The sequence below is a fragment of the Rhinopithecus roxellana genome, chromosome 16 (assembly GCF_007565055.1).
Source record: "Rhinopithecus roxellana isolate Shanxi Qingling chromosome 16, ASM756505v1, whole genome shotgun sequence".
In the NCBI taxonomy this organism is placed as follows: Eukaryota; Metazoa; Chordata; class Mammalia; order Primates; family Cercopithecidae; genus Rhinopithecus; species Rhinopithecus roxellana.
Window position 1 is genome coordinate 66,631,420 of NC_044564.1, and position 19,224 is coordinate 66,650,643.

The following is a 19,224-nucleotide window of genomic DNA, read 5'->3' on the forward strand; positions in this document are numbered from 1 at the left end:
GGATGGTTCAGAGGCCCCTGAAACATTCAGAAGAGGTAAACAGGATTATTTGACATGTTTAGTCACATGAGATTGCCAAAATGATGTCCAATCTTCTTTAAGTTACACTTTGGTGAACACTAATATATGTTCAAAAATTGTACGGGTTTTCTAAAATTCTAATGCCTAAGTATATGCTATCAATCATAATTAAGGGTAAAGTTATTGTAAACCACAAAGATAAATAAAGTTCTTTCCCAGTCATGTTTTTAACTGTAACTCTCCTGGAAATGTTGCCATCCACAGACAATTGTTGTCTTGCTTTGTTCCTTCTCAAAAGATGGTTTATAATCGAGCTATATTAAGGATTTTAACAGGTGTTCTCAAATGCAAGGTTATTAATAGCTTTGAAGATTGTAACACTGAAATAGAGGAAGAATCTACGGGACTCCTAAAAAACTGACATGTTCACAAATATCAAGCAAAACAAAATTTAAGTAAGTGGACAGCACTGAGAAAGTTAAAGTAAACTTTTTGACTTTTGCTTGGAATACTACTAATCCTTGTTTAGTTTTTCAGAGTCAAGGAAACTTATTTTAAACAATTTACAGCCTTTAATAATTAAGTAAGGTATTCTCCTGTAAACAAAATTTGGAGCATGTTCATTTTTCTCTGCCTGGTTCCTCTAGAAATTGTAGACTATCTATAAGTACTCTTATGGCAATAAAGTTGTTTGCATCAGTGCAGTAAGAATCAATTTTTCTTTGTCAACAGGACACAACTGGAAAACCGGTTATTTTATCAAGGCTTTGACTGAAAGGATGTGTTTTCCTTTAAGGAATCAAGCTTGACATGTAGAGCTAATTAAAGCCCCTTGGGGAGAACTGGCCTCCTACCTTGTCTATACAGTCCCCACACAGGGTTCCTGACCTGTGGTCAGTAAAGAATGTCACTTTCTAATAGGTCTGGAAGCTCTGAGTGTATCTTGGGACCTCAAGAGGAAAGGATCACCCAGCTCACAGGTATTAGAGGATACAAACCCATGGCTGGGCTTGGCTATAAAAGTCTTATCTGAAATTCCTTGTGAAACAGAGTTTCATCAAAGCCAATCCAAAAGGCCTATGTAAAAATAACCATTCTTGCTGCACTTCATGCAAATAATCAGGCCAACTATAAGACTAAAGTTCATTCATAATTACTTTTTACCAAAAATGAGGACTGAAGAGAAAAATTCAAAACTTATCATACATTTGTCATTAAATCCTAGTCTCATTGTTTTTAAACTTTTTGCCTATATTTTAGACTAATCTGGCTTATTCCTGTGAATCAAGTGGTGATCTGCAGCTGAGAAAAAAAAAAAAAAGGATGGGTAATGTAAAAATGTGAATCAATATGCTAGTTCTGGGCAATTACTTTGCAAATTCTGCCAGGTAATGAAAGTGAGTAAGGTGCCCATAACTCTGAGCTTTCTTTCTTTGGGAAAATAAAAGCAAGGAACTTCATAGACCCCCAAAGGGGAATTCTATATCTTGGCAAGTAAAATTTTAAATGGAAATTATCTACCACACCACACTTGTGGGAACTGCTGTCCTCACTGTACTATTTGCAATAGGGTTATACACGGTAGCACCTTCTAACTAAAATATCCGACAGAGTTTTCATTGCTGTTGTATTTTGCTTAATCATTATCCTTATAACCGGGATAATAGTTACTGACAAAAAGGAAGCATAAAAGTTTTACTATCACTAAGTCTGCTAGGATTTTTCACTGGGTTTAGTGATGCACTTTTAAATGAAACCTGCTGCTTTTGGATTAACACCTAGTAAAGGAAAGGAAAATCTACAGGTACTTAAAAATCAAATCAAAATTATTAACAGGGTCAGGGGAAATGCCGGCTTCAGCCCTGGGTGGCTACAATCCCTCTATAAGAAATTCCAGTCTTCTTCATGGAATTGGTTAACCCCTTTATGAAGCCCCCTCTTGCTTGTACGCTGTATTTTCAGTACTATAACTCAAATTGTTTCTTCTCGCCTAAAAGCAATCAAACTGCAAATGGTCCTGCAAACTGAACCACACATGGACATGCCATTCCTCCCAGGACCCTTAAATCAACCCCAGGAGGAGCCCTAACTGCTGTTCCCCATTCCACGCCCCTTTTAAGTAGGAAGTAGCCAGAAAGAGTCTTCGCCCAAAACCCCCTAACTGCAGTTAGTGTGATATCGCCACAGGGAGGAATGTGGTAGGAGTTACTAAGAAAAAGAAATTATTTTAGGCAGATAGAGAGGAAAAGGGGTCCTTGGGTAGTTTTCATCTTTTAAAGCATATCCGGAAAATTTTCTTGTAAAGCCCCAGCTCTTAGAGCCAGGTGGGCAACTTTTTATATGCAAATGCCAACTATTAGAAACTGGGTCCACCCAACATGGCAATTCTCTTGGCCTTCTTGCCCCTGGCCCACATGCTCTTGGCAACATGGCCACCCCCACATATCCCCATGTGTGTAGAAATCATGGCGCCCTGCATTTGCATATTAAAAGGTAGGGTGGGAGGACCAGCTTTTTTGCGGGCTATGTGAATGACATGCCTGGTCAAGCCTATTCCCTGAGCCCTATGCAAATCAGACACCGCCTCCTCCAGCCTCTGCATATATACCTGGCTGGTGTCCACCACACCTGGGGACCTCTTCTTTCAGCTTTGGAGCCACTCCCCCATCTGTCTCTGTATAGGGGAGCTTCTTCCTTCTGTATTCTCCCTTCCTTCTTCTCCATCTTGCATATTAAACTCTCCGCTCCTTAAAACCACACACACACACACACACACACACACACACACAAATGTGCCCACCAAAAATTATTACAGGAGTATAAAAAAGCAGGCTGTACATTCTTTTTACACAAAGAACACATTGGAGAATAAATTAGCATGGAAAATGGTCTCTTTGAAGGCACAATAACTATTGTTTCCTTATTAAATCCAGTTTTCCAATTAAGTAGAGCCTCACTGATCCACACTATGGCTGGGAGGCCCCACAGAGAATTTCTGAACTTTGTAGATTAGTGAAACCCTATAATTGGGGGGGAAAAATCATGACACTGACTCCAGGAGAATAGAAAAATGACTGCCATTGTATTTATTTTGAGAACTGGATTTAATTTTTAATTACTGAAATGCTTCATAATGGATAAACATGCTGTAAACTTTGGCAACAGTCATGAAAGGATAGAGACAGGAAATTAATTTATTGAGCACCTACTAAGTACTGTGTACTCACTGTTCTACTAGCTTTCTTGTGTGATCCAGATAGCACTTTACTAATAGCCATGGTTATTATTCCCAATGTTCAGAGAAAAAACCTGAGCCCCAAAGGGGTTAAGTGATTTGCCCCAGGGAGCACAGCTTGTAGGTGGCTGAGCTGAAGTTCTAGCCTTTTTTATGTCATAGAAAAAGCTTAACCATATTTTAGTTTTGCTTTGTGTGTCAATTTCAAAAGGAATTCTCATCATTTTCAAATTGTGTATTCTGAATGCCATTGTTGTAGACAGAATTGATATTGCTCATCTGTGCTTCCATTACGTCAAAATAAATCAAAACCATGGAATCTTCTGATCACAAAAGCTACCATCAAGTAATCATCTTATCTGGACTTCTAGTTGAGCAGCTGAAAGTTACTAATTTTGTTGAATATTTTAAATCTATTTTTATTTGTAGGATATGACTAGATACTTGTCCAGATTGAGAATGTAAACATCAAATAGACCAGATAATCATTTGAGCTCCTCAAATATTGGAGTTTCACTGATAATATCGGAACTTTAAATATAAAAATGCTTGCTAGCACACACACACACACACACAATACTTGTTTCATTGGCATGCACATACTTATTTCTAGAAACTCTGAAGAATAAAGCTTTATACTTATTACCTCCCCATCTCACTCCCTCCCTAGTCTCTATCAAATATTTGGGTTTTATCTCCTCCCAGTTTCAGTAAAAGTTGAAAGAACCAGAATTCATTTTGTGATCAATAAGCAGTTCGTCAGGGTCTACACTGAGTCAGATACCTAGGTCTAGAAATATTGAAATGAATAATTCCAGGTCCCTGCTATCAAGGAGATCAGAGTTGATCCAATCAAAGAAATTGTGGTCTTACTTTATAGAAAGTTCAACAACAAAGATATGTGTAAACAGATGCCAGAGCATATAAAAGGACAAGCTGATCCAGCTTGAGGGTTTGTGGAATGGGGTTGTCAGAGGATTCTTGGAACAGGTGATGTTATAGCTGAGAGCAAGTCCATAGTCTGGAGAGGAACTAAGACAAAGCTACCACCAATCAGAAGAGGGAGAATGGGAAAAACAGATGCTAATTTCACTAAGAATACTGCTATTATATTAATGAGCTTTAATTCATCGCAACTATAAGGATTTGGTTAATCACCTCTATTTGTAAAAGGCCACGGGAGGGGTTCTGAGGATAATCTAGTCCAGAAAAGATGAAGGTTGAGCTGAAGCAATGGCAAAGAGGTGGGGAAGTAGAGCTAGATCAGAGAAACTCATCAAGCAGATTTAGTAAACCTGCTGACAGATTGGTTGTGCTGACATTAGAGAAAGGAGTCAGGGATGACTTCAGAGAGTCCAGCTAGTTATTTTGTGCAAGTTTTTAGGGACACATGCTAAATGTATTTTGGTCATAATGAATTTAAAATGCTGATGATATATACACGTAAAGATGTCAGGTAGAGAGGTAGGACACAAGTCTGAACTGGATAAATATTTAAGGGCCAAAGATACAGGCTAATGAAGACAGCAAATTTGTAGATCTCCCTCTGCCCCAATCTCTTTCTCCTTCTGACATAAATTAAGAAGATGAAAGCAGAGAAAAACATGATAAGCATCTTTAGAAACCTATCCATCACAGGGAATAAACTTATAACTAGATCTACAGTTTAGTTTGACCAATTTGCCCACATTCAGAAATAATTATGTTGCACTAAAGTTTTCATTACAGAGAAATCTGACATCTATATTTGTGTATATGAAGAACATGATTTATAAAATATATAACAACAAAAGAATAAAAAGGAAGTCCTGAAATTTTCATTTTTAAAAAGGCCCCTAGGCTGCTAAAAGTGATATGGTATCCTACTCAGAAACATAACTCAGATTGGATACATAGAAGATTTAGAAGTAAATCCTATTAACTGTTACCATTTTGAACTATTAAATCAACTAAGGTTTCAAGGAAAAATTTAATCTAGAAATGACATATAATACATTGATAAAAAGTGGGAGGTGTTATTTGAAAAGGAATTGACCTGTTAGTCAAAGAGCAGATGAACCGAGTTTTCTCATTCATTCTCTACTCCTTAATAGGGATCACCTACTGCCTTCCATTTCAGAACTCTCTGGAATCATTCTTTCTGATCATCTCCTTCTGTTACACTCTTCTTAGCCACAGATGAATAGCTCAATCATCTATGCATTAGCTAATGTCAGTGTCTGTGACATTATGGGAAGGCATTATGTGACAAATAGGACACTTGCTTTAAGCAGTCATTCTAGAACAGGTTGGAGATTTGCCTGGATCCATATACAGGCTATCTTCCAAGATAACAGGTACAAAATGCCTAGCAAAAAGTACTATACATAGTAGGTGTATTAGCCTGTTCTCACACCGCTGACAAATACATACCCGAGACCGGGCAATTTACAAAAGAAAGAGATTTAATGGACGTATAGTTCCACATGGCTGGGGAGGTCTCACAATCACAGCAAAAGGGATCAAGTCGCATCTTACATGGACGACAGCAGGCAAAGACAGAGAGAGAGAGCACATTTGCACAGGGGGGAACGCCTGTTTTTAAAACCATCAGATCTCGTGAGACTTACTCACTATCACGAGAACAGCACAAGAAAACCTGCCCCCATGATTCAATTACCTCCCACAGGTTCCTCCTATGACACGTGGGAATTGTGGGAGTTACAATTCAAGATGAGATTTGGGTGGGGACACAGCCAAACCATATCAGTAGGTGATTACTTAATTTCAGCTGTCGTTTTTTAAAATCTCTATTATCAACCAGCCTCTCTTTTCAAGGAGTCTATTATAGTTGTCTAGACACTACCCTGACTCCACTTTCTGTAATTTCTATGTGGCAATGTTTGCTTAAACTTATTTCTACATTCTACACATTTAAATTATATCCTCTAATGGTAGTAAGAGACTCTTAGATCTTTAAAGACAACAATAAATAATAGCTAATGTATTTATTGAGTGTTTCCCATGTACCAAAATGTTCTCAGTACTTCATATGTATTATCTCACCTTCACAATAACTCTAAAGGAAGGTTCTATTATTATCGGTTTTACAGACGAGGAAACTGGGGCATGGGCTGACCAGTCAGTCAGTGTCAAGATCAAGAGGGAAACTCAGGCAGCCTCACTCTGGAGCTTATAATTTAATCACCACATATAAAATAAATGTTTTCCTGAGTGTCTGGAGACAAGCAAATTTTGTGAGCTGCTCTACATAAAAGGGTCCCATAGTTCAATGACCTGGAAACACTGAATACATACATATATATAAAACTCTTTCAAAAAGGAAACATTTGAGTAGTCCTATTGCAAAGAAATCTGCTTAATTTTGTTTAATCGATTGTTTTTCAATTTTTAAACCTTGAAACCTGTTTTCATGTGGTTTCTAACCACATCTCCTAGAATTGATACCTGTGTACAAGACTTTGCAAAAGTGTTCAGAAACGGTCTCTTACCTGTGGCACTGAAAGATTTGGAGGTTCATGGCTGTCCCACAGGACAAATTGAAAAGAATCTTCAAAGATTTCTCCACCAAAGTGACGATAATAAATGATTCCATTAAACAAATCCCTCTGAAGGAAGCCAGGGACAGGATAGCCTATTGGGTCCATAAAACACCACATACTTTTGTACAAGCCTATCAAATATTGAGGGACAATGATATTGGACTTATCTTCAAAAGTCTTATCTGTCTAGTATATTATATGCCCCCAAGGAATCTGTATTAAATGTTTTCATCAAAGATAAATAATAAAGCAGAAAAATAATAAATAATAGAGCAGGAAAACTAAAGTTGCTACATCTGTCTTGATATACGGAAAAATTAGCATTAGAAAAATATTTTCAAGAAACTTACTCTTATTTCAAATATACAAAGTAACACTAACTACTTACTTGATCCCTATTTTGTCAAACTCTGGATCTACCCACTTTAAGAAATAGTTACAAAATGATTCCAACAAAATGTAAACAAATGTTATTCATGAAATTATCAATAATCTAGAATATTCCAAAAATCTCCTTTTAGACTAATTTGTTCTATCACCTTGCGTGGCTGACTTAATTTTTCATACAGTAGTGGTTACTTTGAGGCTCAGCTCTGGAAATCTGTAGATGCACAACCTTGGATAGATCAAATTAACTTTCCTAAATCTCAGGCTTCCTCATTATAAAATGGGAATAAAAATACTATCTTACTTCAGAAAATTGATGTTCACCTTAGCACAAACTCTGACACAATGTCAGCAAACCCAGAAGGGTGCATAGAAGGTTCTCCACATAAGAGTGAATTCCATTCAAATGATCTTAACTACCCAGAACTTACCTATCAGTCCTGGCCCTGGTTTCTTCATGATCTCTCCAGCTTGTGGAGGTTTCGTGATATTGAAGAAGATGTAGTCATCACTGGCGTCCACATCTGAAGCTCGCAGCATGGATCCCTGGATCAGGATAGTCTGCCCCTCCTCCAGTTCAATCACAACATTGGTTATGAGGAACGGGGGACTATCATCTTTGGGCAAGATGTTGATGGGGAATTTGTGACGGATGCTGTGATGGCCATCAAATATCCGGAAGACCACGAAGTCTTTGGTGGAATCGCTGTCATCATGATGATAGCGAACAACTCCAGCCTGGAGATCAGCCACGGTGAAGAGAAATCCTTTCCCCCCTGAGGGAGAGAGCAGAGATGGAGCAGACTGAGCGAGGGAGTGCAGAAGCAGCAGCTGTGGGGAAAGCATCAATACAACAGGCTGCTAAGGAAAGTGTGCAGCCTGCATTTCCCTCACCTGGAAAAACTATAGATTGTTAGTGGGTTCTGGGACAACACATCTAGTTTTGAATACTGGCTCCAACATTCATCAGTTGTGCAGATTTGAGCAAGGTATTTAATTTATAAAACTTATCTATAAAACATGGATAATACTACTGTGATGGTTTTAACTTTTTCCATCAACTTGACTGGGCTAAGGAATGCCCAGACAACTGGTAAAATACTATTGCTGGGTGGTTCTGTGAAGAGGGTGTTTCTTGAAGTGATCAGTATTTGAATCAGGAGACTGAGAAAAGATCACGCTTATCATTGTGGACAGGCATCATCCAATCCATTGAGGGACTGAGTAGAACAAAAAGGAAGAGGAAAGGGGAATGTTCTCTCTCTTCTGGAGCTGAGACTTCCTTCCATCTTCTTCCCTCTGACACTGGAGCTCCTGGCTCTTGGGCCTTTGAACTCTGGAACATAAACCAGCCACCCTCTAACACCCCCATTTGTCCCTCCACCCTTCACCTTCCCTACCACACTCACCCCTCTCCACTCCCCTTGCCCAGCTTCTCAAGCCTTTGGCTTTGGACTGGGAATTACACCATCAGCTTCCCTGGTTCTCGGGCCTTCAGACTAATACCCATGACTTCATGGCTTTCCTGGTTCTCCAATGGCCTAACATGGAACCTCTCAGCCTCCACAATTACATAAGCCAATTCCCATAATAAATCACCTCATAGATAGGTAGGTAGGTAGGCAGGTAGGTAGATAGATATACACATAGATACATAGATAGACATTCTGTTGGCTTAATTTCTCTAGCGAACCCTTACTAATACAAATACTTACCTCATAATCCACAGCAAGAATGAGAGAACTTAAGCAACAGTAAGCCTACAATAAGTGTTGGTTATTCTTCAGCTAATTGCTACCATCCTACATGGCAGCAGTTCTTAGAGGAGTGGTCTCAAACCAGCAGCCTCAGTACCACCTAGAAAGTTTTAGAAATGTAACTTCTCAGGCCTTACCCTGGACCTGCTGAATCAGAAATTCAGGGGTGGGTGGGAGGGAGGCAACAACCAGTGTTATCAAGCCTATTTGAAAATTACTGGCTCAAAGACCAAGAGCTAGAGCTCTGATATCTAACAGACTGGGTTCAAATCCCAGTTCTGTCATTTTCTAGGTGTGTTACCTTAGATAAGTCAGTTGTTCTAAGTCTCAGGTTACCCATTTGTAAAATGGGAATAATAATAGTATCTAATACCATAAAGTTGATATGAGATAAACAAGATAAAGTATACAGAATGCTTTGCACAGTATCTGTCACAAAGTAAATGCTTAATAAATGGTCATACTATTTTCTATCTCCTCTGAACCCAGACCATCAATGCATTATGTTCTCCCACTCTTCATTTCATCTCCATAGTATTAATAAACATTGCTTTGTTTCCTTCAGAGACTTACAATTCTTTTTGTCTTTTTGTTTTGCTTGGTTTTGTTTTGTTTTGCTTTTGAGACAGAGTCTCCCTCTGTCTCCCAGGTTCGAATGCAGTGGCGTGATCTTGGCTCATTGCAACCTCCACCTCCTGGGTTCAAACGATTCTCTTGCCTCAGCCTCCCGAGTAGCTGGGACTCAGGCACCCACCACCACACCGGGCTATTTTGTGTTTTTGTAGAGATGGGGTTTCACCATGCTGGCCAGGCTGGTCTCGAACTCCTGACCTCAAGTGATCTGCCCATCTCAGCCTCCCGAAATGCTGGGATTACAGGCATGAGCCACTGTGCCCAGCCAGAGACTTACAATTCTTAATGGCAGGTGCACCCCACTACTCTCTTCACACCATGTGGCTGTGTTAAAGACCTTAGAGGAATAAACGATTTAACACTTTCTTGGCCAAGAGCCACTTTATGCTTCTTCCTCACTACCAGAATCCTAGTTGTATTTGGCATAGCAATACGGTCATTTAAAAATACTCAGACTTCCCGACTCCCTTGCACTGAGTTGTATGTGACGTAGTTTGATAAAGAAATCTAAGTGGAAATTGTTGTATTGTGCTCCTAGGAAAACTTGTTAAATAGAGCAAACTTAGATGCCATGACTTCTTTCATTGTTCCTTCTGTGTCTTCCAGCCTCAAAGACATGAAGAAAATAACTAATTTTCAAGCCACTTCACTTGGATTTCTCTTACGTACAACTGAACACCCAACCTGTCTGGTATACCCAGATTTAAACTGGCCTCCCACTGTCCTGGGATTAAGCAGTAGGATTTATCACACATTTATTATTTTGTTTTTGATTCCAGAATTCCCTGATCACTTTCCCTGAGAGTTATCTTTCTGCTTTACAGTTAGGGAAACCAAGAAGATAACTGAATTAAATCCTCTGAGCTCATTATAAGGAATGACTTATTTTATCATAAAGTGTAAATATTACTTTTATTAGGGTTATTACCTTGTTAACTATCATCCCATAGAATTATAAATTTATTTCTTTTAAATCATGACAACTACTACTAATAACATAACATCATTATTACTGAAGTATTAATTAAGCATTAATTTTTCTTTTCTTTCTTTTTTTTTTTTTGAGATGGAATCTTGCTTTGTCACCCAGGCTGGAGTGCAGCAGCATGATCTTGGCTCACTGCAACCTCTGCTGCCGAGGTTCAAGCAATTCTCCTGTCTCAGCCTCCCAAGTAGCTGGGACTACAGGCGCCTACCACCATGCCTGGCCAATTTTTGTATTTTTAGTAGAGACGGGGTTTTACCATATTAGTCAGGCTGGTCTCGAACTCCTGACCTCAGGTGATCCATCCGCCTCAGTCTCCCAAAATGTGGGGATTACAGGCATGAGCCACCACACTTGGCCTAATTTTTCAAAATACTTCTTTGAAGCAGAGAAATAAAAAACATTTTGTCCTCCAACTGGGAAAAAAATAACTAGTTAAGGAGTATACTTAGAAGGAGTCCTGCATGGCATCCAGAAAGCAAAACTGAGGTTTAAACAATGAGCCACGCACAAGGTACTGTTCATAAATGGTTAGACATTGATCTGAGCACTTGAACACAAAAGTCAATGGTTTCAAGATCTCCAGATCTTCTGCATTTGACAATTTCATTGAGAAATGGGGCCCAAGAGATGCTACATATATCTGTTAAATACGTGTACTTTTGAAGAAAATACTTTTGGATTCTTCGCTAGGTTACCAAGTTGGATCATTCACCTCTTAAAGTCAGCCATCCATGCTGCAGGCCACCAACAGTGACTAGCCGGACTGCACCAATGTCGTCATTGTCGACAACCTGAAACTGTTCCCAAGTGATGGCTCGAGACTGCCCCTCAAGGAGATTCAGACCTGTGAAAGAAAGGAGAAAAGGGTTTTGGCATGATAGACTGGATAAAGAAAATGTGCACATTGGACCATGGAATACTATGCAGTGTAAAAAATAGTGAGTTCATGTCCTTTGCAGGGACATGGATGAAGCTGGAAACCATCATCCTCAGCAAACTTACACGGGAACAGTAAACCAAACACCACATGTTCTCACTCACAAGTGGGAGCTGAACAATGAGAACACATGAACACAGGGAGGGGAACATCACACACTGGGACCTGTTCTGGGGTATGGGGGAAAGGGGAGAGAGAGCATTAGGATAAATACCTAATGCATGTGGAGCTTAAAACCTAGATGACATGTTGATAGATGTAGCAAACCACCATGGCACATGTGCACCTAGGTAACAAACCTGCACGTTCAGCACACGTATCCCAGAACTTAAAAAAAAAAAAAGATAAGAAAAGGGTACTGGCAAGTTCTGTGACATGCCAACGTGCCTGCTTAAGAAAAGATGAATGAATTTCCACTCATGAAACCATCTGAATATTGCATCTTTAAAAGCTTTTCAAGAAACTGGAATGTAGCTTTTATTTTTAGTACTATTTTTATTTTTAGTACTATTGACTCCAATATTACAACAGATTACAGAGAATCCTGAAAGGGAGCAGAGCAAGCTGGTAGAATTGCAAGGTAGCATGCTGCTGGACCTATCTTATGCTTCTCTCACATCTGCCAGCTTCACCCACCACTCCGGCCTCGACCAACTGACTGTTCTCTAGCTGCAGCCGCCCCATGAGGATTCCCAGTTTCCAAAATTGTAAAGCCCTCCTGCCACCACTGCCTCATCTTCTGATGCAGCCGGCTACCTCCACTGCCTCTGGTGGCGGCAGGACCAACCTTGTGGCTTATCAGGCCCTGCACCAGGGGACCCAGGGAATATGTTCTATGGCTGCTAAGAAGGGCCAGATAACACCCTCTGGGCATGTGGGGAGTTAACAGCCACTGAAGTAAACTTTAAGCCATTAAAGACAGGAAATGGGAAAGAACTGACCATTAATAGATTGTTGACCTTTTCCCCACCCCACTTCCAACTCTTCCCAGACACAGTGGTTGCATCTTCTCCCTGGAGACATCAACACTACAGACCAATCTGCTTTATCTTACTGTAAAACTGTGACCAGCTCAGCTATGCCACCTTTTTATTTGCTTCTCCCCTTACTCTTGCTTTCAGTATAGGGTTAGTACATCTGATCTGCCTCAGGGTCTGTTTTCTAGGGAAATTGGGCTAATACATATATAAAGGAGAGGGAGAAAGAAAAGGAAGGAAAGAAGGAAGGAAGGAAGGAAGGAAGGAAGGAAGGAAGGAAGGAAGGAAGGAAGGAGGGAGGGAGGGAGGGAGGGAGGGAGGGAGGGAGGGAGGGAGGGAGGGAGGGAGGGAAGGGAGGGAGGGAAGGGAGGGAGGGAGGGAGGGAGGGAGGGAGGGAGGAAGGGAGGGAGGGAGGGGTGCATAAGAAGAATCTCTATGACTGGCAATACAATAAGGGTTTGGAAGCCAGGAGTGCACAGGACAAGGCATCACGGAGCACAGCAGAGGAACAATCGAGAAGCCTAGAAATATATACAGCAAAATATTAACATTGGTTATATCTGCATGGTGAAATAATAAATAATTTTAAATGTAATATATTCTCCAAATTTCAACAATGGCACAGATCAAGTTCCTAATAAACAAATGTTTATTTTAAAAAGGATTCTGATGTTCAAAGCAGCCAAAATGACATTGAACAAACCTGGGTGTCACCAATCACACATACACGTACAGACAATTCCATCTCTACACTCAAGCAGGAGTCCACGCAATATGTGACTATTCCTAAACTTTAGGTTACTGATTCCGTCTTTTGTCTCATTACCCCCCTGACAGAGATCGAATAGGATGTAGAGCCAGAATTATAAATCAAGGCTGCTCACCTGATGTTCTCTATCTCTACTGAAACTCACATACATACAAACACATACCTATGTGTACACACACAAGGCAGCTTATTTAAGCTGCCACCTGAGGATTTAAATCAGACACAGACATTTTTCCCTTAATACAGTCTACCATCACTGCTTTTAAGTATGTTTCAAATGGTATTGATGGGATCAGTGAGAAAGGAAAAGATTTCCATTTACATTCCACATTTACATCTGGTGAACATATATACATCACATAAGTCCACTCAGAATTAAATATGGCATAGAAAGCCATATTTTAAAGCAGTTAAAGCTCTTATTTATCTTTTTCAGTTTCCATGTCGCCCAACATAAAAATATGGATTACAAAAGCTAAACCTTTCTCCAGTCCCTTGTAACAATCTGAGTTGGAGATTTCAGTCCCACTACAGCTCAATATCACAAACAGTCACTTCTTTGCTTCATTCAGTTGAAAAGTGTCCCTTTGTCTTATCTCCAGCAGAAGAAAGAACTTGGCCGCAGGACACAGAAATCCTGGATTTAAATTTCTCACGCTGCCAGGAGGAATAAAAAAACAACAACAAAAGCTACAATCTGATGCCCTTCATCTGTCTGGGTTTCAGTTGCCTCATGTATGACATAGGAATAAAACTACCTTTCTTTCCTGACCCATCTTTCTTGTATTCCCTTCAGGGCTATGTTGCTTTATGCCTCATATTGAGCTTTACCTGTATTCCAGGATACACGGGGGGCATTTGTGTCTGCTGTTCTGATGGAGATGTGGACTGTCATAGGTGCACTCCTTTCAAAGAAGAAGTCATATACCTCCAATTCTACCTATAAACAAACAGAGGCAAAGGAACCACACACTGAAGCATTAGAGGGTAAAACAGCATTAATTCTGGGGTATAGCCACACACAGAGGCAAACGGGGATTCAGGTTTCTGCGGTTCCCACATCTCATTTTAGACAACCTGATTTGACTTTTTCAGGTTCTAGATCTTGCTCCTTACTTTAACAGTATTTTTAAATTTTCTTCTACATAAAAGACGTTATTAATCTAAAAATGGTAATATGCTGGAGATGTGTCTCTGCACTTGCTCAGGAGACCAACTCCTTCCCACATTCAATCACTTAAATCTCTCTCAAAGGTGGAGGATCTAGAGAAGTGGTTTTCAACTAGGGGTGATGTTGTCCCCCTAGAGGAGTTTTGGGAATGTCTGGAGGCATTTTTGGTTTCAGAAGTGGGTGTGTGGGAGAATGCTATTGTCACCACGTGGGTAGAGGCCAGGATACTAACATCCTACTGTACACAGGACAACCTCCCAAACAAGTAATTATCTGATACAAAATGGCAATTGTCGTACGGCTACTATCAAGAAACCCTGATCTAGAGACATCTATTTCACTAGACACATTTTTAAATATCTCAACTTTATTTGCTTTCATGAAATTCATGACTAATAAGTAGGGGCTATGTGACAAGTTTTGGTCTTTATTGTGTGCTGTGTATGTATTCACCAGATGCTGACAGAGAAGAATGAGGTATAACACACAAATGCAAGGCATACTCCCTACTTTTGAAGAACATGTGGTCCATGGGAGAGGATAAGAGAAATAATCAAACAGCACTATATCAGCAAACACTGAATGACAAAAGAAACTGATTCAAGGCTGCCAGAGCAACAGACTGAACATGAAACTACATGGGCAAGATGTGTCTTTCTTTGGAGGGGTAAAATGTAAATATGCACTCGGTTAGGCCCCGGCCCAGGGCTTCCAGTCCATACAACCTGAAAACTGTGTGATCTCCACTGAAAAAACTGTGAGTTACCGTCTAACGAAAAACATCACACATTCACACAGGTTCTGCTTTAAGAGTACATTATACAATGCCAGAAACTACACACATGAAGCAGCCAGAAAAGTAGTGCTCTACTTGTGAGCTCGAAGTAAGACTGAATGTGCAATGAGAAATTACTTCCTAACAGGGAAGGCATGTAGGGGCCACAGACTCTGATGAGAGGAGGAAATAAAAGCAGAAGGCAAACCACAGCATTTACAGCCTGAAGTCCTTTGTCTCCCCTTGAGGCTACACGCTGAAAATGCCTCAATTACAATAGAGGTAACCCCAGGGATATTTATTTTCCTTAATAAACCTGAACTCAAGTCTGTATCAGTCTGCTCATTCAAAATTTCCATCCTGTTTGAATCAAGTTGCTGGGAGGTCTTTAAGCATGTGAAGCATTATTATGTGGAAGACTTGAACCAGCTGTCCTCCCCTCCCACTAACTACAAAACCAGAGGAAAGAAGTTGAACCTGCAGCAAAAGGAATTTAGATAGAAGTAGGACCTTCCTGATGGACAGCGTTTCATTGTGAAATTAGTTATCAAATAAGACTATGGAATGTCCTATCCTGAGTCTGTGTTATTAATTAAAATTAAGGATTCCCATAAAAAGCTCTCACAAAAAAAAAAATAAAAGAATTTATTAATAAAAGAATTGTGTGCTCGCCTTGGCAGCACATATACTAAAATTGGAATGATACAGAGAAGATTAGCATAGCCCCTGCACAAGGATGACACACAAATTCATGAAATGCTCCATATTTTGGGGGAACAGCACACACTAAGGCCTGTCAGGGTCAGGGGTGGAGAGAGAGAGAACATTAGAAAAAATAGCTAGTGCATGCCGGGCTTACTACATGGGTGATGGGTTGATAGGTACACCAAACCACCATGGACATGTTTACCTATGTAACACACCTGCAATTCTGCACATGTACCCCAGAACTTAAAATTAAAATAAAGAAACACACCAAAAAATTTTTGTTAAAAATAAAAGAATTGTATACAAAAGTCATCTCTAACTTCAATGGTCTCTGTGATTCAGGAAGGCTGTCGAAGGCTGCCGCAGTTCTCAAGCTGGTGAGCCCTGGGTCAAATGTGGCCCTCAGAAATATTTGGTAGCTAACACAATACGTTTCACTACAATTTTTAATTGTTTTCTATATTCAAGAATTTAAGCATTTTACCAAAAAAGCATCATTTTCCCATTTCTCTTGCCACATCAGTGCTACAGCAACAGTGGGCACACTTGTATCCTTGCAGGGCAGCGGTGGGCACGAGCTGGGTGGCAGCTGCTTCCTGAGGGGCTGGCTCTTTCTTCAGTTTGCCACAGTGCCCCTCAGTGGGGTTTGCTCATTGACCCCGCCTGCCTGGCTCCTCCGGGCAGTTGGTTTGCACCCTGATTTACAGTGACTGATTCTTTTCTGAGGCAATGAAGGTACAAAGGAACCTGAGGGTTTAGGGTAGGGGGTTCTTAAATAACCATGTGACTTCTCTAGGCTGAAAGTTTTGTCTCTCCTTCTTACCTCATCATGTCTCCTCTCAGAATGACTGCAGTTTGGTGGCTGATAGGCGATCTGCATGTCACTGAGATCTTTCCAGGTGAATGAGGAGATTGGTCTGGTGTGATCCAACAGGTGAGTCACATAGCCCTGGAGCGGGGCTTTAGTAATGTTGAACACCAGCAAGTGTTTAGGGGTCTCATCTTCTTCACAGTCCAGAACTGATGTAGTCAAGGAGGTCAGGATGAACTGATCCACTTCCAGAATAAACATGGCCATGAATGCAGCCTTTGGAATCTGATTCGGAATTCCAGCTCGGATATAGACAGGCAGCCACGCACTCTCTGACTTTTGAAGGACAGAGAAAATATAAAGGAGGAAATAATATGAATGAGGTGATATAATACAGAGCTAATAGCCTAATATTTAATACAGCCACAGCCTAGCATCTAGCGGTGACCTGAAGCTGGGTGCATATTGGAATCACCTGGGGAGCTTTAAACACACGCTGGTACCTAGGATCCGTCTCCAGAGGTTCTTGTTTAATTGTTCCAAAAAGGGGACCAGAAAATCAGTATTTCTCAAGCTCCCTGGTGACTCTTACATGCAGCCAGGTGAAGAAGGGAGCAACTACTTTGGCATCAGAAGGAACTGTGTTTATCATCCAACACTTTTAATTTGTGTGACTTCACACAAGTTACTAAACTCTTCATTCTCATTTTCTTTCCAGCTGTAAATGAAAATATTAATACTAGACTCCCAAGTATCAAGTGAGGACAAATGAAATAGCCAAAGTAGGCACTTAGCAGTCTGGCATCAACAACCTTCTCCAGCCACCTGCCTCACCTCCTGTCATGTAGTTTTAAAGGGGGCAGGAGAAGGATGAAGGAAGTATGTCTTCATGATTTGGTTCTCACGCAAATGAAGAATAGTTACTTGGTTGTCTGGTTAGTTAAGATCCTGGATCTCCAAGCAAGGGTTGGGCATTGAGCATTGCAAGTGAGCACTGAGGCTAGGCATGCATCCTCCAAAACGAGAGCACTATGAGCAAGAGACCCTCCAAAGAAATCACGAAACTGTGCCACAAGATCTAAGAGCTCAACAAGTGCTATGGGCAGAAAGAATCCTCACAGGGCGAGGTGTGGTAGCTCATGCCTGCAATCCCAGCATTCTGGGAGGCCGAGGCAGGAGGATTGCTTGATGCCAGGAGTTTGAGACCAGCCTGGGCAACAGAGCGAGACTCTATCTCTACAAAAAAAGTAAAAATAATAAAATTAGTCAGGCATGGTAGTGCACACCTATAGTCAATTACTCAATTGACTGAAGCAGGAAGATCACTTAAGCCAGGGGATTGAAGTTATGGTGAGCTCTGATCACGCCACAGCATTTCAGCCTGAGCAAGAGAGTGAGACTTTGTAAAGAAAAGAATCCTCATAGCAGTAGACGCTAGTTCTCATAGGATTTGATCTATCCCATTGCTGAGAGAACCAGGCTCCCATACTGATAAACACTGGCCATTGGGCTAGGAGTTGTAATCTGTGTATAACAGAATGCTACAATTCCAATAAAATATATTAGATTTGCAACTGAATGTAAGACAGGTAGTAAAATATGCAGAATTTACACAGCAAGTTGTCTGGAACTAGTTCCAGACTCCAGAACTTTCTTGCCCACATAAGAATATAAAAAGACTGAGAAAGGTAAGAAAAAGATTGATTAGGAGAGAGGAGTGCTTTGCTGTGTTGTGCTCAGTCACTTTCCTGACCTTTAACATCACACGTTGGCATGGAGCAGGAAAAGCAGAGCAATGCCATATCTCCTGTCCCTTAAAATGTGTTTCTTGCAGTTGAAACACACACAGAGAGCTGACACAGGGCTCATATCTGAGGAAGTTAAGTGGCTGGAAGCAGAAAAATGATGATGGCTGTGCCAGAATCAGTTTGTTCTTGTTTGTGGCAGCAAGGGACATGTAAATGTTCCCAGATATGGGCCAAGTGGGCAGAGGGCTGGTCTGAGGTCTCCTGGACCCTGAACTTCAGAGAGTACTCTTGAGAGGACAAAAATCCAGTAAGAAAATGCTGGAGATGGAATCAAATCCTAGGAGCTGCAGGAGAAATCGCAAGTGATCACTCAGGCTAGAAATACATCCTCTTAAGAGAACGATGAGTGATAGACCAATGGGGCTCTCCAGAGAAACCATGAATTTGTCCCTAAGACAAAGATGCAGCTTGAGACATCTACCAGGCGCAGACAGCATGAAATCATATGTCATCAGTGCCTGATCAAATAAGATCCCTCTCTCCCATTCCCCGAAACCACCCCTGCCACCAGCCTGAAAATTAAGAAACTAACCAGCAATGTGCAGAGAAGAGAGAATTGCAAGAGAGGAACAGAGGAGAAGACAATCAACCCCCTCCCTTCCCACTGCATGGCTGATGAAGGCAGGTAAATGATATACTGAGATGTCCCAGGGTTTAGAGTATCTACTCTTCATGTGTCACTGGGAAAAAATATTATTTGAAGAT

At 40.7% G+C, this 19,224-nt stretch overlaps 1 protein-coding gene and 1 non-coding gene across 6 annotated transcripts in view; one reads left to right on the forward strand and one right to left on the reverse strand.

Annotated features, from left to right (window-relative positions):
- The window catches only part of FREM1 (FRAS1 related extracellular matrix 1), a 169,314-nt gene that overhangs the window by 98,847 nt on the left and 51,243 nt on the right, over window positions 1-19,224 (reverse strand). For 3 of the 5 annotated variants that reach the window (XM_030920405.1, XM_030920404.1, XM_030920403.1), the window contains exons 6-8: window positions 16,724-17,047; window positions 14,078-14,186; window positions 13,109-13,903 (exon numbers count right to left, since the gene is read on the reverse strand). In XM_030920405.1, coding sequence (XP_030776265.1) covers window positions 13,899-13,903; window positions 14,078-14,186; window positions 16,724-17,047 — 438 coding nt within the window. In that variant the 3' untranslated portion in view covers window positions 13,109-13,898. Of the gene's footprint in view, window positions 1-6,747; window positions 6,891-7,616; window positions 7,962-11,275; window positions 11,408-13,108; window positions 13,904-14,077; window positions 14,187-16,723; window positions 17,048-19,224 lie in introns of those variants that run through there. The other 2 variants (XM_030920400.1, XM_010389356.2) reach the window with 1 other exon arrangement.
- Window positions 15,857-15,963, forward strand: LOC115894131. Its single transcript, XR_004054165.1, has one exon. It is a non-coding gene; the product is annotated as a U6 spliceosomal RNA (small nuclear RNA).